We start from the raw sequence: 18,229 nt of genomic DNA, 5'->3' as shown, positions 1-18,229 counted from the left end.
TCTCTCATTGTTACTTGTTGTTTTGCCGCCAGCAGCTTTTTTTTTTTTTGTCATAGAAACTGTCTGCTGCAGGCCTTTTGAATTCTCTTGATAGTAGAAATATTTCTGGAGATTGGGGAGGGGGAGAGTGAAGCAAGCTGATGAATATGTCAGTTTTTATCCTCGACAACAGTGACACCCAGAACGCATGTCTCTGAATGTCAGTAATTTTCAGGCAGATAATTGGGTCGGGGCGGGGGGGCAGGGGCGGAATTAAAGAACTGCTTGAGCCGCTGTATGGTACTGGTGGCTTGTGCCAAGTGTGTGTGTCTGTGAGTCTAGTAAGTCATTACGAACTAGTGTGATTTAGCCCTTTTCAGTACTAAGTGTATTTTTAAATGAGTGTCGGTGTGAACTGACCACTTTTTCCCCCCTTACAGCTATTAGACGTTTTCTAATTTTTAAGAAGACTTTTGGTCTATATAATATGGCTATTACCAATACAGAAGTATTCTGGAAGTTTTAGGATAAATTTTAAGTTTTCACTATTCTCTCAAAACACAGTGCCTGACCCTGTGCTAAGTGCTGAGTGTGTGGAGGAGAATGTAACACAGAATCTATCCCTAAGGAGCTCACAGATTCGTGGAGAGACAGGTGTGTGGACAGATGACTGTAGTACAGCATGTAAGTAAGTACAGAGGAAAAAAAGCACAAAAGATGGGCACATATGCCCAAAACCGAGTGGGCCGGAGGACCCAGAAGGCTTCCAGGAAATAGTGCTGCTAGGGTTCCTTACAGAATTCCTTACTGGAGGAGCTTTCCAGGTAGAGGGGACAGAGGAGGCAAAGGCACTGAGATTAGAGGGGTAAAACAGCACGAGGGTGGGAACTATAGCTTTTAGGATCATTGGAGCACAGCCTGAAAGGCAGGGTTCAGGAACAAGGATGGAGCAGGGTCACCTGCTGCACTCAGGTCATGGAGCTTTCTTGGATGTGCGAGAGGCCTTGACCCATCCTGAGACCACTGAAGGCCTTTCACAAGATGCTGTGTTGGCTGTGGCTGGGAGGCCTTTTGCGAAGTAATGGTTACTAATTCAGGCAAGAGATTTTAAAGTCTAAATAACAGCAGTGAGAGAAGAATGGAAAAGGGAAAATTAACCAGCAGCACGTGGGATTGGCTAGATGTGGAGGCTCGGAGGAGGGGGAAGGAGTCAGCGAGAATTCTCAGATCCTAGCTGGGGCAATGTGGGGTCTTGGAACACCAGTCGAGAGCAGTAATGATTAATTCCCTGATAATGTCAGTTGTAAGTGTGTTTGTTTTGTACTGAGTTTTCAGCTATTAAATTAAATCCACCCCTAAGCAGATTCACATTTGGAAGTGTAATGACTTGACAGTTCTAGTTTCTGAGGACGACCTACACAGGATAAGAAAATATGCTTAGAAAAGCCAAGGCAACGTGGCACAGAGACAGAATTGGACTTGCTTGGTGAATCTGAGTAGATAAGGATGCTGCATGACCGGCCTTATGGGAGTATAATGGTTCATGGGCAGCTTGGAGACTAGAATCTTTCTTGTGGGAAAAGGAATTGCCAATCCAGTTACTTTGCCCCGGGGAATTAGGAACTGGGATTTCTCTTCCCAGTGACCATCCTTGGTACCCTGGGAGCAAAAGACTTATTTTCTTGAGTAAACCACGGTCTAAGTAAGAGTGCCTGGCCCTGTCTGCTTTTCCTCTCGCACCTGGTGTATCTACCACAAAGTTTAGAAGCCAAAGTTTCTCCATACCTGATTAGTAAGATGATCGATGTGGACAATGTAAAACCAGAATCCTCATAATGAATTAAACGTGGTTTCAAATTTAAAAGAATATTCTAGAATTAACCTTTTGGAAGTTTCTCCTCACATGATTTAATTTTTCCATATTCTTTTTTCCTTGAAAGAAAAGAAAACCGAGGAAGCCAGTCTCTGATGAAATTAAATGAAATTGAAAACTAAAGGCTGTGTTTGATAAGCTCTCATTTGACACCTTTTCACTGCTAAGTCACAAGGAATCTCTGTTGACACTCCCTAGAGATCAGTGGCCCTTACCTCACAGTCTGAGGGGAAAACCCTTCCTTGATCATTTGACTTTGTTTACCCAGTTTGGACGTTAGGGAATAATAAACCATAATACGTCCGTGGTGTGGTATTTCTAGATACTTTGTCTTTTACCAGAGTGGTTGATTATAATGCACTGCTTAAGATTTGCTTTCTATAAAAGGAATATTTGTACTTTTATGTGTTTGATTCACACAGTGCAGTTTTCTCAAGTCCTGTTATTAAGTGGTTACATCCAGAAAGCAAAAAATATGCTGAGGTAGTATTTTGTTGGTGAACATCTAATATTTTCACTAACCATAACTGTCAGATTGTTCTGACTTCTGAGTACCCCAACTGTAAAAATTATACAGACAATGTGGCCTATCAAGGGATTCTAAACAGCCCCATGTGAGACCTCAAACACATGGATTACCTTCTTTCTTCCCCCCACCCCCCTGGTAAAAAAATCTAATCCAAACACCCTTTCTCCTTAAATAATTTAAACACTCTTCTTTAAGAAGCTGGAATGCAACATAACTGCAGTGTCACTAGTGCCATTACAATTATGGGGATTTTTCATCTTATACTGAGTCTTGGCTGAGTTGTGTCAGGCAAAATCTCTCTTTTTTGTTCTGGCAAATTTTGACAAAATTGGGTATATATATATATTTTTAAATGGTATCCAAAGATAGAAAAAGTAAAAATTCCTTTATTACCCACTCAAAATTAACATTTGGGAGAGGAACTTCTCCATAATGTATTATAATTTTTCTTAACTTGTTTGTCTTCACTTTTAACCATACACTTGAAACATTGAATAGTTTCCTCTGTCATTTTTAGTGTTATTTTTATATTTTAATTGGAAGATGTTTATTCACACTAAAATGAATTTTTGTTCAAAACTTTTAAACAGAATAATTTTTGTATTTTTCCCAATTTTCCACCTAAACAGCAGTAAGGGCATGTTTGTTATATGTTAGACTCAGGGGTTTGTGATTTGTGGATCAGAGTTCAATTTTGTGTATGCATTTTCTCATCCGAAGAATAAATACAACAGGACCTATCGCCATTGTGAGATTAGTTTGTTATTGTTTTTAAGAAACAAGAAGACCAAAGGATGGCGAACCACTTTGAATACATACTAATTATAGGATTTGAATGATTAAATTTAACATACAACCCCCAACTCACATCATATAATCTGTATGTAAATCAGGAAGAATGATGTTTTAGTTCAATGAAGCTTATATAATTTATTGAGATCCTATGACTTAAAGTGTACACATTCTTTCCCCCATATCATCTTTGTTTCTAAGTCATTCTTTACCAAATAGGTGTTTTCAAGTTATTTTTGTCATTGGATTTCTAAATAGTAAGAGATTTCTAAGTGGATTGAATTTTGACTCTAGTGCTTTACCTCAGGAATCATTATTTTAAGTCTTCGTTGATGCAGTTCTTGGCTGCCTACATGATGTCTGTTCTTGTAGAATATATATATTCTCTACCTCCTTTAACTTAACATGTTTTCACTTAAAAGGAATTGAAACTGCTCTAGTTAAACTTGTTGGATGCAATTTATTTATCTGAAGCAGTTTCTGTACAAGCATAACTCGGATATTGCCAGTTCAGTTTCAGACCACCACAATAAAGCGAATATCACAATAAAGCAAGCCAGTGTATATCAAAATGATGTTTACACTATACTGTAGTCTATTAGTTGTGCAGGAGCATTTTGTCTTAAAAAGAAAAAAAAACAATGTATATACCTTAATTTAAAAATACTTTACTGCTAAAAAAAATGCTACCCATCATCTGACAATGTGGGGTTGCCACAAACATTCAATCTGTAAAAAACGCAATATCTGAGAAGTACAATAAAGCAAAGCTCAATAATGTATTCTATTCTTTTAAGCTTACCTTGAATCTGTTTTAAAAAGTCAAATTTCAGAGCTTACTGGGTCATGCATGTATCACTGGCATTTGATGAAGTTGTTTTCATTTGGTTTACATTTTTACTTCACTTGAGAATTATTTAGCCAACTAGATTAACTGTTTAAGAATTCTAATGGATCATTCTTATCCTGAACCTTTGCACATCTTTCTCTCTTGCCCTTTTGCCATTGATGAAGTGTCATGAATTTCCACGTTGGTTCTTTTAATACCATTATGAATTCCAGGTACGTATATCGTCCTAACGTTTTACACTCTTCATTATCTTTAACTTAAATTTAACTTGATGTAGGAGCTCTTCTTTCATCCATGCTGGTGCAAAAGCCACTCTTTTCTCAGCTATACCAATGAAACAAGTCATGCAGTCATTTAGAAATCAGAATCCCAGAGGTAACTGTCAGCTCTGGTCATGTTACTCTTTACTCATTTTAACTCAAATATAAGGTCTTTAAAGACACTTTAATATTATCTGTACCTTGAATCTGATCTTCAAAATATAGGCCTTCTCTATTCATTTTGAGGCAAAGTTTTGTGTTTTGAGACGACATTGTGAAAGGTGGTGGAGGTGTATGGAAACAGGAGGAAATGGATGCTCATGGGTGTCAGGCAAATGGGATTGGGGTAGGTGGGCTGGGAGATGGTTTCTCCCAGGAAGAAGGACACATGGTTGTGGCCTGGACTTTCCTGAAGAGTCTGCTCTTCCTGAATTCTCCCATGAATTCTGTTATGTTTGTGGAATGATTTTGGTCACGTTAGGTCCTAAATGGGCAAATAAACCTATTTATCATATGACGCTGATGAAGGGAAAGTTATAATTGCCATTAGGTTCAATATATGTCTGTGTTTTATCTCTCTTACATTCTAATAGGAGAGAGAATTGTCTTTTATGTGTCATGGAGTCTATCTGATTGAAATATGGCTACTCATCTTGACCCTGCTTAATTTGCTATCAGCTCATCTCCTTATATTGGAAAAGCAGCTCACCCAGCTAGCTACCTCTTCAGGGTTTACAGATTCTGGCCACTCCCCAAAGTCAGATTGATGACTATGACACATTTTTAACCCAAACCATACTAAAGTCGTTGGTATAGTTGTTCTCAATTTGTCACCAAAGAGGAAATGATATAAGCCAAAGGCTGTTTTAAGAAGCTTCCTCTAAACCCCCAAGTTTATTTTAACAGATTATTGTGTCACAGTGTTTTTATGCTTTTATCTTTGGCCAAAGTGTTTATTTTGAGAAACAATTATTAAACTGCATTAAAAACATACACGATGTTCCAATACCATCTTGGTTACAATATTAAAGGAAACTCAGACTAAGGCTGGATGAAATTGAACACATATTTCCATGTTAGACTTCCTACCGTTTTGCTTGTTTGTATTGATTTCTCTCGACATGATCTTCTTTTATTGAACTCTACTCTTTTTTTTTTTTTTTTTTTTTTGGTTCTTATTCTCTCCCCCGACCCCCGACCCCCAACCCCCTTCCCATAGCTGTATGTGCTAAGAGCAATTGTAAAAGGAGACCAACTTATATTAAACCTGCCTGGAGTCAAAATGTAATCTAACACCTGTAGTCCGCAATTTGTCATCGCTTCATGGATACATTTTTTTTTTTTTAATAACAGATTTCCTGAGTTTTGACCTTAGGATACTGTATAATCCAAAAAAAGCAACAAAACTAAACCACGGTTTTTAATAAGTCTTATAATGTTAGGATGTGAAATTAGAACCATAAGAGCCAACTCAAGTAACATCATTTGAAGTTAGAAATAGTGCTGAGTTGTGTACCTAGGCAGATATGTTTTGCCTGTGAAAATGTCTCTGAGAGATAAAGTCAAGAGGCAAATCGTAATGCATGTGTACTTTCTCCTACACTCATGCTTTCAGACTTTCCTAGGTGACTGAGATCAAGTAAGGATGTTATTAACCGTAAGGTCCATTTTGTATTTTATAGTAAAGTGCTTGGTTTTCATTAGGGGAAAGACAAGGCTATATATTCAAAGTGATTCATGTGGTACAGAGTTTTCAAACTTTTTGGTGTCAGGGTCCCCTTTCACTCTTACTATTAAGGACTCCAAAAATATGCATATCTATCAATATTTACCATATTAGAAATTAGTTCTGAGAAATCTTTTAAATGTTTGTCTGAAAATAATTATAAATAATATTTACACATAAATGATATATTTTTATGAAGATAACTATCTCCAAAACAACAAAAAAAATAAGAGTCCCATTGTTTTATATATATATTTGCAAATACTTTTAATGTCTGACTTAATGGAAGACAACTGGATTCTCATAATTGCTTCTCATTCATTCTGATACAAAGTGTAGTTTTGGTTGACGTAAATGAAGAAAATCAACCGTCACACAGACATGCAATTAGAAAAGGAAGGGATATTTTAATAGCCTTCCCAGGAAATTATGATCATTCTTCTTCTGTACAAAACTCTACAAGTGGTAGTTTCTTAAAGGTTGGCTGCCAAGTAGAATCTAAAATCATATCAGTGAACTTTCATACTTTTTTACCTTATAATTCATTGGTCTGCCTTGCACTTTGAATGGATCTTTTACCTGTTCATTTTATAGTGTCATGCAATGCTCATTTAGAAAATATTGATATATTGAGTTATTCAGATCTTCTAAATGTCGACACATTTCATTGTATGACATATTTTTTTAAATTTCTTAAATCACCGCCAGTATCATCAGGGAAGTCTTTAAGTATTAGGGAACTGTGAAGCTTTTAGTGGAAGCTACAAGTTTTCCAAAATTCTGATTTTTGCTTGAAAGGTAAAATTTAATCATTGGCAACAAATACTACCAGGTTTTTTTTGTTTTGTTTTTTTTTTGAATTGACGGGTTTACTTTATTTTTAAGAAAATATCTGCCACATACCCAAGTCTGAATAATCATAGTTTGCCTGTTGGTTGTTCCTTCAAGTAAAAATGATATTTATTCCAAGACAAAGGTGCTAGTTCAGCTGTCAGCTCATAGCTTCTCACAAATGCTCTTTCTCACGAGAAGCATCTTAACTTCAGTATGCCACAGAAGTGCATTATGTGTATTTCCCAGTTCCTCACACAGACTATTAAAATGAAGTATACTCAAGAGTTGAGATTTAATATAATTAATACCACATTACTGCTTCATCAGGATGTTCTTAAATGAAAGTTGCATGTTTACTGTGTGTATGTGGCAGTGAAGAACACAACTACTGGTGAAGTTTGGTGCCACTGACTTGACTTATGCTAACAGGCCGGCAGTTTCCCCACCATGGCTTTTGTACCATCAGTATAAGTTTTAGCACCGTCAAAGAGGCAACTAATGTCTCAGTTTTGCTATGAAAATAGTTTTGATTCATGGACCTCTCTGTGGGGATATCGGGATTCCCCCAGGGGACCGTGGATCACATTTCTAGAACCGATAAAGGAGGTCATCTTAAGAGGATCCCAGGTTGTGCACATAGAAGGTGTCACCCTGAAAGGGATTATGATTATGAGGTGTAATTCCATGTGACAGATGCTTGAGCGGCAACTTCCACGTGCTAGGTGCCACGTGGAAGAACTAAGATGTGTGCAGTATATGAATGAAAGAAATAAGACAGCTTATTGGTGGACTTTCTCCTTTGTAGATCTGTAGATTTTTGGAGTGAAAAGGACAGACAAATCTCTGAATTTGTTGCTAATTTTCATAACAAGTGTAGTTACAGAAAACTACGTGAGGCATTATACTGCTGATTCTTAAAACCTCATCTCATGTTTTAATGACAGAAACTACTTCCGGAAACCTTACTTATGACAAGAACTCTGCTAAGTACTTAGCATGCATTATCTCACTTAATCCTCATAAAACTACAAGGAAGATTTTACAGATTAACAAATGCTGTGGCTCTGAGAAAGAAACTTGCTCACAGCTGCAAGGCTAGTAAGCATATGTGCTTTGGGGGATAAAGACTGGATTCAAAACGAGAACTTTGTGACCTCACAACTCCTGCTAACAAGGTTTATGTAAAAGCAATCTTAAGGATTACGTGATGCCCTGGAATTGTTTTTAACACACAAAAAAATGGTTAAAAAAAAAATATACATATATATATATTTGCTCTCCGATACCTGCTAGATGTAAGTTCCTATAATGAGTGACAGTTTCTTTACTTTTAAAACCTAGTTTTGCTACAAATGAATAATAGAAAGAAAAAACAATAAGTTGTACAGAACAAAAATAGTAACTGGTCTGCAGTTAAAGAAAGAGAGAATATGGAATTAATGCAGTGCAGCAAAGGTGCACTGAGCACTTCTGTGTGCCAATATGTAGCTTAGAGTCCAATAGTGAGATAGAGGTAGAATAGTTCCGTTAATTATTGATTACTAATGCTAAATTCTCCCCACTGAGCTTCTGAGCTAAAATTAACAGTCTTAAGTGCTGATTTTGAAAAAAAGGGAAAACTAGGGGGTAGAGTTAGGTTGCTGAAACTTAAGACAAATATCTCAGTTATATGGTATTTTATATATAGTATATTTTAAAAACAGCAGCACTTATTCATTTAACAAATTCTAATTGAGTTATGCATGAGGGCTTTCCAGTCGTGCTAACCAATTGTTCTTATTGCCTGGTAAATATATTTTCTCAGGATTTTTAGTGGAAGAATGCTTTCCTTCTTCGGATCAACTATATTACATTCTGTTATTTTAGATGAGGTAAAATTAAACAAGTAAAAATATTCTGATATTAACTCAAATGCGGTTAGAAGTCATCTCCTGTTGATGCACATCACCACGAAGGACCTGAAGCTCTGGTGAGGCTCACTTCTATGGGTGAGGCTTGTCAGAGAGAGGGGGATGTGGCCACCTGGGAGCCAATTTTAACCTATTGCCTATTACCGCACTGGATCAGCCACCCTATACAGTCACCTCCTTAATAATTTCTCATTTTCTCTATATAAAAAAGACCACAAAGTCTTGGCATATTATAAGTAATCCAGTTCACCCCATAATGATACAGTGAATTATATACTTTCCTAAACTTAATCATTTAGGATCTCACTTCCTTCCCTGCAGGCAAAAGCCATTATTTTTTACACATGGCTTCCAGCTGGTTTTCATTGAGGCCTTCAAAATCTATTTGAACACTGAGCGGTTTAAGAAGAGCTGCTTTATCTTTCTTAGTCAGCTTTTGTCACAGTACCATTTTGTCCTTGTGTTTTTAAACTTTTCAGTTTCGAAGGCAGAAAAACAACATATATCCTTATTACGATTGTGTAATAATCGTGTAACTGGGCAAGAAGGTGTTGGGTTTTATTTAGAAGTTGATATCTCTTTTGAATATATTTACAACCTTTCTTCCTTCATCGCCATCTTCATGTTCATTTATACACATGTATGTCATATTTCAGCCCGATGAGATTTTAGTGAATAAATAGGAAGGCAAGACTTATTAAACTTTTAAGTTTCTATTTGATTATGTCTTACCCATAACTTGTTCATCAACACCCAACTGTTGGAGACAGGACTCCTTACTAGAAAGCTTTGTAAATTAATAGGTCCAGTTACTATAGACACTCCATAAATATTTGATAAATGGAATTTTTTTTTTTTTACTCAACCCGGGGTCGATGGTTTTAAACATAATTTCTTTTAGACATGGTAAGCACTTCTGATGAAGAAGGCAGCCATCAGTTAAATGTAAGTTTACCATTCGCTCTTTTTTTTCCCAATTTATTTATTTATTTTGGCTGCACCGGGTCTTCGTTGCTACGAGCTTGCGGCGAGTGGGAGCTACTCTTCGTTGCAGTGCGCGGGCTTCTCGTTGCGGTGGCTTCTCTTGTTGCGGGGCACGGGTTCTAGGCAACAGGGCTTCAGTAGTTGTGGCACGTGGGCTCAGTAGTTGTGGCTCACCAGCTCTAGAGCGCAGACTCACTAGTTGTGGCCCACGGGCTTAGTTGCTCCGTGGCATGTGGGATCTTCCCGGACCAGGACTTGAACCTATGTCCCCTGCATTGGCAGGCGGATTCTTAACCACTGAGCCACCGGGGAAGTCCCCGTTCTCTTGAGGATAGAAGTGCCGATGCATCCTTCTGGTTGTTTTTATGATAGTGTTGCTATTTGTGATACTATGTTGAAAGTCCAGTAATATATTGATATTATGAGCTGAGTATTTCTTACTTAGTGTGTGGATACATGAATATTTCTCTTCTCTCTAGTGTTAGTGGTTGTTTCAAGTCCTACCGTGTTTGGGGCTAGATCAGAGGACATGACTGCAGGTCACAATAAGGGTAGACCTTACTGACAGTAGAATGCCAAGGCCCTGCTGCTCCGGCTCCGGCCCTGGCAGCCCCTCAGTTGTCATTTCTCTCTAGCGGAGGGCTGTCCGAGCTGTTCCTGTGATGGCAGTGCTGGTGGCAATGTGCTGTATCTGTGCTGTCTAGTATGGTATTGCACAGGGTGGTTATCTAGCGCTGGAAATGTGGCTCGTGTGACTGAGGGAACTCAGTGTTTTCTTTTTTTTAGTTTTAATGAATTTAGATGTCAGTAGCCGTACGTGGCTAGTATCTGTTGTACTGGGTGGCACGGCTCTAACATGCTGCCTTCCTTGCGGTTCTTCAAACATACCAAGTGTACTCCTGCCTCCCTGCCTTTTCACTTGCGGTTTCCCTTGGTCTGCTTTGCTCTTTTTCATGGTTTGGTCCTCACTTCCTTCAGGCCTCTGCTCAAATCCTACCTCCTTAGGGAGCCTTCCTTGAACTACCGAATCTAAAATAACTTCCTCTGCCCCCAGTTCTCCTCCTTATGCTTGGCTCTATTTTTGCTTATAGTATTTATTACTACCTGATATCTTATTTATGGTCTGTCTCCTCTACTCTAGAGCCTTTGTTCAATTTTCTTATGTGAGCTTGCGCACAGAAGACAGGAGAACATAATGTTTAAGGGTATGGGATTTAAAATCAGATATGTTTTAGATATCCAGTCCTGCTAATTAGAAGCTATGAGGCCTCACACAAATTACCTATACTCTCTGAACCACAATTTTCTCATCATAAATGGAGTAAAAATGCTTACTCCAGGATTACTGTGAAAATAAAATATATTTATAGCATTTAGGCTCATAATAAACTTTACATGAATGCCAGCACCTATCATTAATATTAATAGTATTATTATTGAAGCCACCTTGGTATTTCACTGCTGCGAACCCTAAGAAACTAACAATAGAAGCTACAAAAAAAGAAAGAGGCTTTTAAATAAACCTTTTAAAACTCTCTTTGTAGAAATTATCAATATCAGAAATGAATTGCCGACCAGATTAATTTAAGTTCAGTTGTGATGGAGAAAAATCCAAAGCAAAATGAGATAGGATGAATTGTCAGGCTTCAGTTTGCAAAGGTCAAGAGGAAAGGGATGGATAGCTATCTTTACAGAATGATATATTCTGTTATTTGGGAAAGTCATGTGAAGAGAGATGAGAGACTTCAGGAATAGAAAGGTCAACTGCTAGGCCCATTTTGAAAAAGGGGAAAAAGGATGAGTCTGGAAAGTGTGCAGACTTGGGCAGATTTACATAAATATCTGGGTAGCTGCTCCATTATACTTACCTTTTTTTAAAAAAAAATACCAGAGAACAATAATCTGGGCTTGGGAAGAACTTGTTAGGAAAGAGCCTATCTCTGTTCAGATGGCAGGGCATCCTCTGTCTTGGTTGCAGTAATTGTAAATTTTGTGGTTTCAGAAAGTCAATCAGCCAGAAATATATGCGTGAACTGTCAGATGAGCTGAGGAACAGGATGGCGTGTAGTCCATCCAGCGGGAATCAATGACATGGCCTCAGGCCGGGGTTACTCAGGGCACTGGCTGGGGACAGGGACCAAACTTGAGTCATTCTAGTTAACAAACAAGGAGTTTCAAACATCTCTGAGAAGTTCGGACAGAAAAACTAAAGTTCACTTAAGTGGGTGTTCAGAAACCTGTCCTATGAAGACGAGACTAAAAGAGTTGGCATTAGTTAGTCAAGATGTGGGAAAGTGCAGAAAAGGCGACTTGATCCCGCTCTTTAGATGGAGGGTTTGGGGAGAGCATTTGGACTGATTTCCCCGCCTGGGGAATACCACATCGTAAGCAGTAGGCTCTGCTCTGTTTTTGTTCAGAGTATTCACACCACTGGAAGAAGCACTACACGACAGTAAGAAGAATTTCCTGATCGTTTGTCATAATAATAAGCTACTGCAGGTGGCTAGTGAGGAAATGTATGCCGTTCTTTTTTTTTTTTTTTGCGGTACGCGGGCCTCTCACTGTTGCGGCCTCTCCCGTTGCGGAGCACAGGCTCCGGACGCGCAGGCTCAGCGGCCATGGCTCGCGGGCCCAGCCGCTCCGCGGCGTGTGGGATCTTCCCGGACCGGGGCAGGAACCCGTGTCCCCTGCATCGGCAGGCGGACTCTCAACCACTGCGCCACCAGGGAAGCCCTGTAGGCAGTTCTTTTTGCTAAAAATTATAGAAGACAATAAATAACTCTGTGCCTGGAGTAATCCGAACATTTCAGGGGAATGAAGATAGCTGGGACACAGTAGCTTGGGGACTCTTTTCATCTCAGATATTATGAATATTGCGCTCCTTCCTATCTGCTTGAAGATACCAGAAATATTATTTAACCTTCTTCATGCAAATATTGTCATGGCCCCCAACTCAATATAGAGCATCGTCTGACCTGACACAGGATATCTCACTTTGTAGATCATTTCCATTGCTGCTAGCTCTCTGAGAAACATCTCCCTCTCCTCTGATGGCAGCCACATTGTCATTGTCCCGAGGAAACCTACTGTCTTAGACTGACAGCTCTCTGTGTTTAAAATTTCCAGTTTTGAGGGTGTTCCTGAGATGCTCCATGTTTCTAGGTTGTTCTGGATCCAAGTAGCACCTTCACAAGGAACTGTGAGGACTAAATGAGTTAATCGATGTAAAGTTCTTAAAACTGTCTGGCGCAGAGTAAGCGTCCAGTAAGTGGTGGCTGCTATGATTATTGTTTCTCTGTTTCATGTGTGGCTTCTCTGTGTCTGTGTGTTGCTACTGCTAGGTTCAAAGTTAGAAGTGGGGGGTGAAATAGGCCAATTGGTGGGACCTCAGGAGAAGAACGAACCCTATCGTGCAGAAAGATTATAGTAACTTCAAAGTATAGTTTTGGAAAATCTCTTTAAATCTAACCAATGCACAATGGAAAACCCCTAAAGAACCAATCTAATTATTTAATTAAGTGGAACCGTTATGCTGACTTTTACTACAGAAGGCAAGCATAATTTAAAAAATGGGGCATTTTAATTCTCTTTTGTTTTCCAATTATCACAATTGCTCTAAAAGGGGGTCCTTGTGCTTGAGTATACATGTTGTGTGAGTACATATTCCTATGTAATTTCAGTCTCTCTCTCTCCTTACCGACCCCCCCAAAAATAATCTTCACCTGTTGATGTAGAGGTTCATTTATTACAGTGTTCAAGCTGCCCAGATTACAATCTTACAAGCTCAGAGCAAATATCTTCTGCCATCAAAGCTGCCATGAGCAGCGTGGGTCCACCGTGCAGACCTCCTCTCCCTGCCAGCTATAATTAGGATGTTGAAGTAATGGAGCTCTCACTTTTTTGCTGATGCCTGCTTACCACAGCAGACCACATACGTTTACTCTTAGTTGAAAGGGGTAAAGAAAATGTCAAGAACATTCATTTTAATTGGTCGACACTATATGGACCTTCAGTGCCACTGTTTATGGTCTTCTGTTTTAGATTTCTTTCTGCCACCAGCCATCAGCTTATTATAATGGGTATTCTTATTTGCATTTGATTATCCTTTTATTGTTATATTGATTGTTACTTGTTACGAATTATTATTTTAAAAGTTTCATCCTCTTCTGTTACCTAAGTAACAATGTCATCTGCCCTAATATCTATTCAATTCTACAGAAAAGGCTGACATTTTCACATCGGTAAGAAATTAGTTTTTCATCAGGTAGTGCCTGAGACTAGGATAAATGGCAGAGACTGTTTTCTTAAATGCTTGCTTTGATGTTGATGTTTTGTAGTTTTAAAAAAATTTGTCATCTGGGTAGTGTGTGGTGGTGCTGGTAGTGGTGGTACCAATGTTTCTCTCGTGTAACTAGACATGTTTTCTTCTTCATTGACTGGACTGAGTTCCCCCTGAGCTTTGGAAAATGTTTAATTTGTTACTCTAACATGGAAAACACCACCTAAAATAGGAGAGAATGGTAAAAGAGAAACATGTGTTTTTTAAAAAAGTGAACTCACTATTCTTAAAGGTCTTGGGAACTTCCAGGATGTTAGACACTGACCTGCGTGGAGGAAATTCGATCTTTGCCTTTGGAGTTGGCATGATACTTTCTAATGGGAACCTTCCTGGTAGCCTTTTGCTGTTATAGCGCTGCCGCTGATGTTGCAAGGTGTGAGCAGCGGCTGAGTTCCTCTTCAGGGTCCCGTGCGCCCTCTCCAGGAAGTCCTTCTCACATAGGCCTCTGAGGGGGACAGGGGCGAGTTGTTTGGACAATCTCCTCTGTATTGCTTTCTCTTTCTTTAGTCAGATTGAAAAAGTTCATAAATATTAAAATGGGAAACTTTTCCATGCAGAGATGACGCTGAAGAAGCAGTTATGAGGGTCAAGAATAAGCTTGCCTAACTAGTGTCAAATGACAAAACTAAACCAATGTAGTAATCAGTTTGATGTCCTTTATTCAAGGGGAACAGAACAATCCATGGGTTGTACGGGGTACAGTTCCTCACAAGCAGTGGAACACTCTTCCGGAGGGATTTTGGGCCAGTTTTATAGAGCATTAGAAGTGACGACACAGAAAACAGGGCATGATTGTCTGGGGTTGCATATCTGACCTTATTTAGAAAGATCAGAGAGCAAAGAAGTGAGTGTGGAGCCCAGAGCTGGCGTGGCATTTGGGGATTTGCTGACAGGGTACTGTGTTTCTGGTCAAGCAGAGCATTTATAGCAACACGAAAGTTCAATCTGCTGACGTGGCACCCCAGGCAGGAGTGGCTCCAACTTGGATCTAGTGTTTAAATACTAGAGGTTTTTGTTTCGGTTTTGTTTTGTTTTCTAATGAGTGGGGAATAGGTAGAAATGAAAGAGAAATTTAAATTAATTACAACTAGAAAACCTTGACATGAAGGATAACAAAAAAAAAAAAGGAAGTGGATTGCAGAACAAAGGATGAATAGTTTGTTCTCTAGCCTCTGCTGGACTGGTGGCTGGGATTCCTGGTTTTCACCCAGGCTACCCAGGTTCAATTCCTGGGCAGGGAACCCAAATCTTGCTTCAAGCCACCACTCACTGCTGTCTCCTTGACATCAGTAATATTGAGGAGGTCCATTTATATGAGTATAATCTAGTCATTTAAAGGGCATAATTTAATAACAAATTATGTCTTTTAATTAAGTTGGAAGTTTTTATATTTTTAAAAAACATTCTTGTTTAAGGATTAAGATCAGGGCTAAAAGAAAATAAACAAAAGTTGTTCTTAATTTTATGGAGAATTGATTTTCTGACTCAAATACTGACTTATTCCACTGTTATACTCTAAGTAATTATGAGGCTGATATAATAATGACTGTCATTTATCAGATGTTTGCCCTAAGCCAGAGGTGAACAAACTCTGGCCCATGGACCAAATCCAGTCTGCCACCTGTTTTGTTTTTTTAAAATTAATTAATTTATTTATTTGGTACGTTGGGTCTTAGTTGTGGCATGCAGGATCTTTCATTGCGGCGCATGGGCTTCTCTCTAGTTGTGGCACGTGGATTTTTCTCTCTCTAGTTGTGGCGTGTGGGCTTAGTTGCCTTGCGACGTGTGGGATCTTAGTTCCCAGACCAGGGATTGAACCCGAGTCCCCTGCATTGGAAGGCAGATTCTTTACCACTGGACCACCAGGGAAGTCCCTGCCACCTGTTTTTATAAATAAAGTTTATTGGAACATAGCCATGATCATTTGTTTATGCTCACACTATAGAGATGAGGCATCACAACAGAGACGGTATGGCCCTGCTAAGGCTAAAATATTTCCTATTTGGCCCTTTGCTGAAAAAGTTTGTCAACCTCTGGTTTAAGGCAAGCACTGTTCTTTACATGCATTATGTCATTTAATCCTTCCAACATCCCTAGGAAGTCAGTGTCTTATCTTTCTTTCATAGATGATAAAATTGAGGCTTAAAGATGTTTAGTGTCTTGCACAAGGACACCCAGCTAAGGGGAAGAGTCTGGACGTGAGCCCGTGTGATCTCATTTGTAGAGCCTGCACTTTTCCTCTGGGTCCAGTTTCTTTGTCATTGGGCTTCAGAGAGGTAGCACACCACGCTAGCTAACAGCAAGGCCCTGGAGCCAGATCCTTTGAATTCGAATGACCTTTGGCAACAAATGACTTAACTTCTTTGTGCCTCAGAATGGAAACATTACTATTATTAACCTCTTGCTTTGTAGAGGAGATTCTGAATCTCCAGAAATTCTTTTAAGTTTTCAGAAGACCTGAACTTACCATGACTACAGCATCACTACAGTGCTAGCTAGACAACACATATTTCACTGGGCGGATGGCTTTTGAAAGGTAAGATTGTGAATCACATGTTAATTTTGTTTAAATTTTAATTATCAGGTCCTGCACAGACAGCAGTCTCAGCCAGCCAAGGAGAGCTCCCCTCCCAGAGAAGAAGCACCTCCCCCGCCTCCTCCGACTGAAGACAGTTGCACCAAAAAGCCTCGGTCTCGCACAAAGATCTCTTTGGAAGCCCTAGGGATCCTCCAGAGCTTCATCCATGACGTGGGCCTGTACCCTGACCAGGAAGCCATCCACACTCTTTCTGCTCAGCTGGATCTCCCCAAACACACCATCATCAAGTTCTTCCAGAACCAGCGGTACCACGTGAAGCATCATGGGAAGCTCAAGGAACACCTGGGCTCGGTGGTGGACGTGGCCGAGTATAAGGACGAGGAGCTGCTGACAGAGTCGGAGGAGAATGACAGCGAGGAAGGCTCGGAGGAGATGTACAAAGTGGAGGCTGAGGAGGAGAGTGCGGAGAAGAGCAAGGCGGTGCCTGCTGAAATTGACCAGAGATAATGTGAACTGCCACCAGGCAAAGCAATACATCGGTCCAAGGATTTTCTGTTTTAGTTTCTTTAAAAAGTTTTTTTTGGTTGCTTTATTTTATTTTTGTCTTTTTTGGGTCTGTTTTGTTTTCCTTACCTTTTTTTGACATTTCTCTGTTGCACAGGGTACACCTGTAGACTGAATAAGTTCAGTATTTCTGAATCAGACATCGCCTTGGCAAAGACACTAAAGTGTTACGCTTTACAATGGACTGGACCGTAGTCATTATAATCACAGGAGACTCTGCCTTCATTATCCTTGCACTTATGGAAGAGACACCAGGCAAGTTCCAGGATGAAAAGACCTATGAAATAAATGAAGGAAGCTACAAGTGTGTGTGTATATGTATATGTATATATCTATATATTTACATATATATATTAAATTGCATGGGACAGAGAACTTTACAATCCGAAAGAATAGACTGTGAAATGAGTTCTTAAAGAAGAGACTTGTTTATGTATTAAAAAAAAAACCACTTCACAGTGAGTCGCTTTGGCTTTTTGATAAACTGCGGCCTGCTCTCAGGGTGGGGTGACTATTTTTGAATTCCTATTTATTTTCTGTGTTTGTCCCTGATTTTTTTTTTTTTTTAATTCTATGGCTTCCTATCTGGCAGCTTGATGGGTAATTTTTGAGGTATGTATTTAACAAAACAAATCAACACTGCCAAAAAAAAAAAAAAAAAAAAAAAGGAAGGAAGAAAGAAAGAAGAAGAAGAAAGTAAAGTGAAAAAAAATCAGGGCACCTTAAAATGATACCAGTCAAATTAATCCTAAAGACACAATGCACACTTAAAATGACTCGCATTCCGTTATTCAACTTGTCGTTACTGTAGTGAACAGATGTGTTTCTGTGGACTTCCAAATGAGTAAAGCTGAAATTCAGTACAGAGAAAACTTGTCCGTTAGTGCAGTCTCGATAAAATGACATACTGATGTCAGACAAATGGAATTCACGGTATGAGCCACATATTATTGTGAAATTTATTTACCTGCTTGTGGCTTCAGATCTTAAAATTAGTAAGCCTGCTCATTTAAAACTTGTTTATTGTTGCTGTTTTCTTTTTCTTTTTTT

The 18,229-nt window shown here is 39.1% G+C and overlaps 1 protein-coding gene across 2 annotated transcripts in view; it reads left to right on the top strand.

The window, feature by feature from the left end:
- SATB2 (SATB homeobox 2) overlaps window positions 1-17,122 on the top strand; it is a 190,181-nt gene extending 173,059 nt beyond the window's left edge. For both annotated transcript variants that reach the window (XM_065880456.1, XM_065880455.1), the window contains one exon: window positions 16,661-17,122. In XM_065880456.1, coding sequence (XP_065736528.1) covers window positions 16,661-17,122 — 462 coding nt within the window. The remainder of the gene's footprint in view (window positions 1-16,660) is intronic.
- The last annotated feature ends 1,107 nt before the right edge of the window (window positions 17,123-18,229 follow it).

Source organism: Phocoena phocoena, chromosome 7 (genome assembly GCF_963924675.1).
Source record: "Phocoena phocoena chromosome 7, mPhoPho1.1, whole genome shotgun sequence".
In the NCBI taxonomy this organism is placed as follows: domain Eukaryota; kingdom Metazoa; phylum Chordata; class Mammalia; order Artiodactyla; family Phocoenidae; genus Phocoena; species Phocoena phocoena.
Note: the sequence above shows the minus strand (reverse complement) of the source record. Positions and strands in the feature narration are given on the sequence as shown.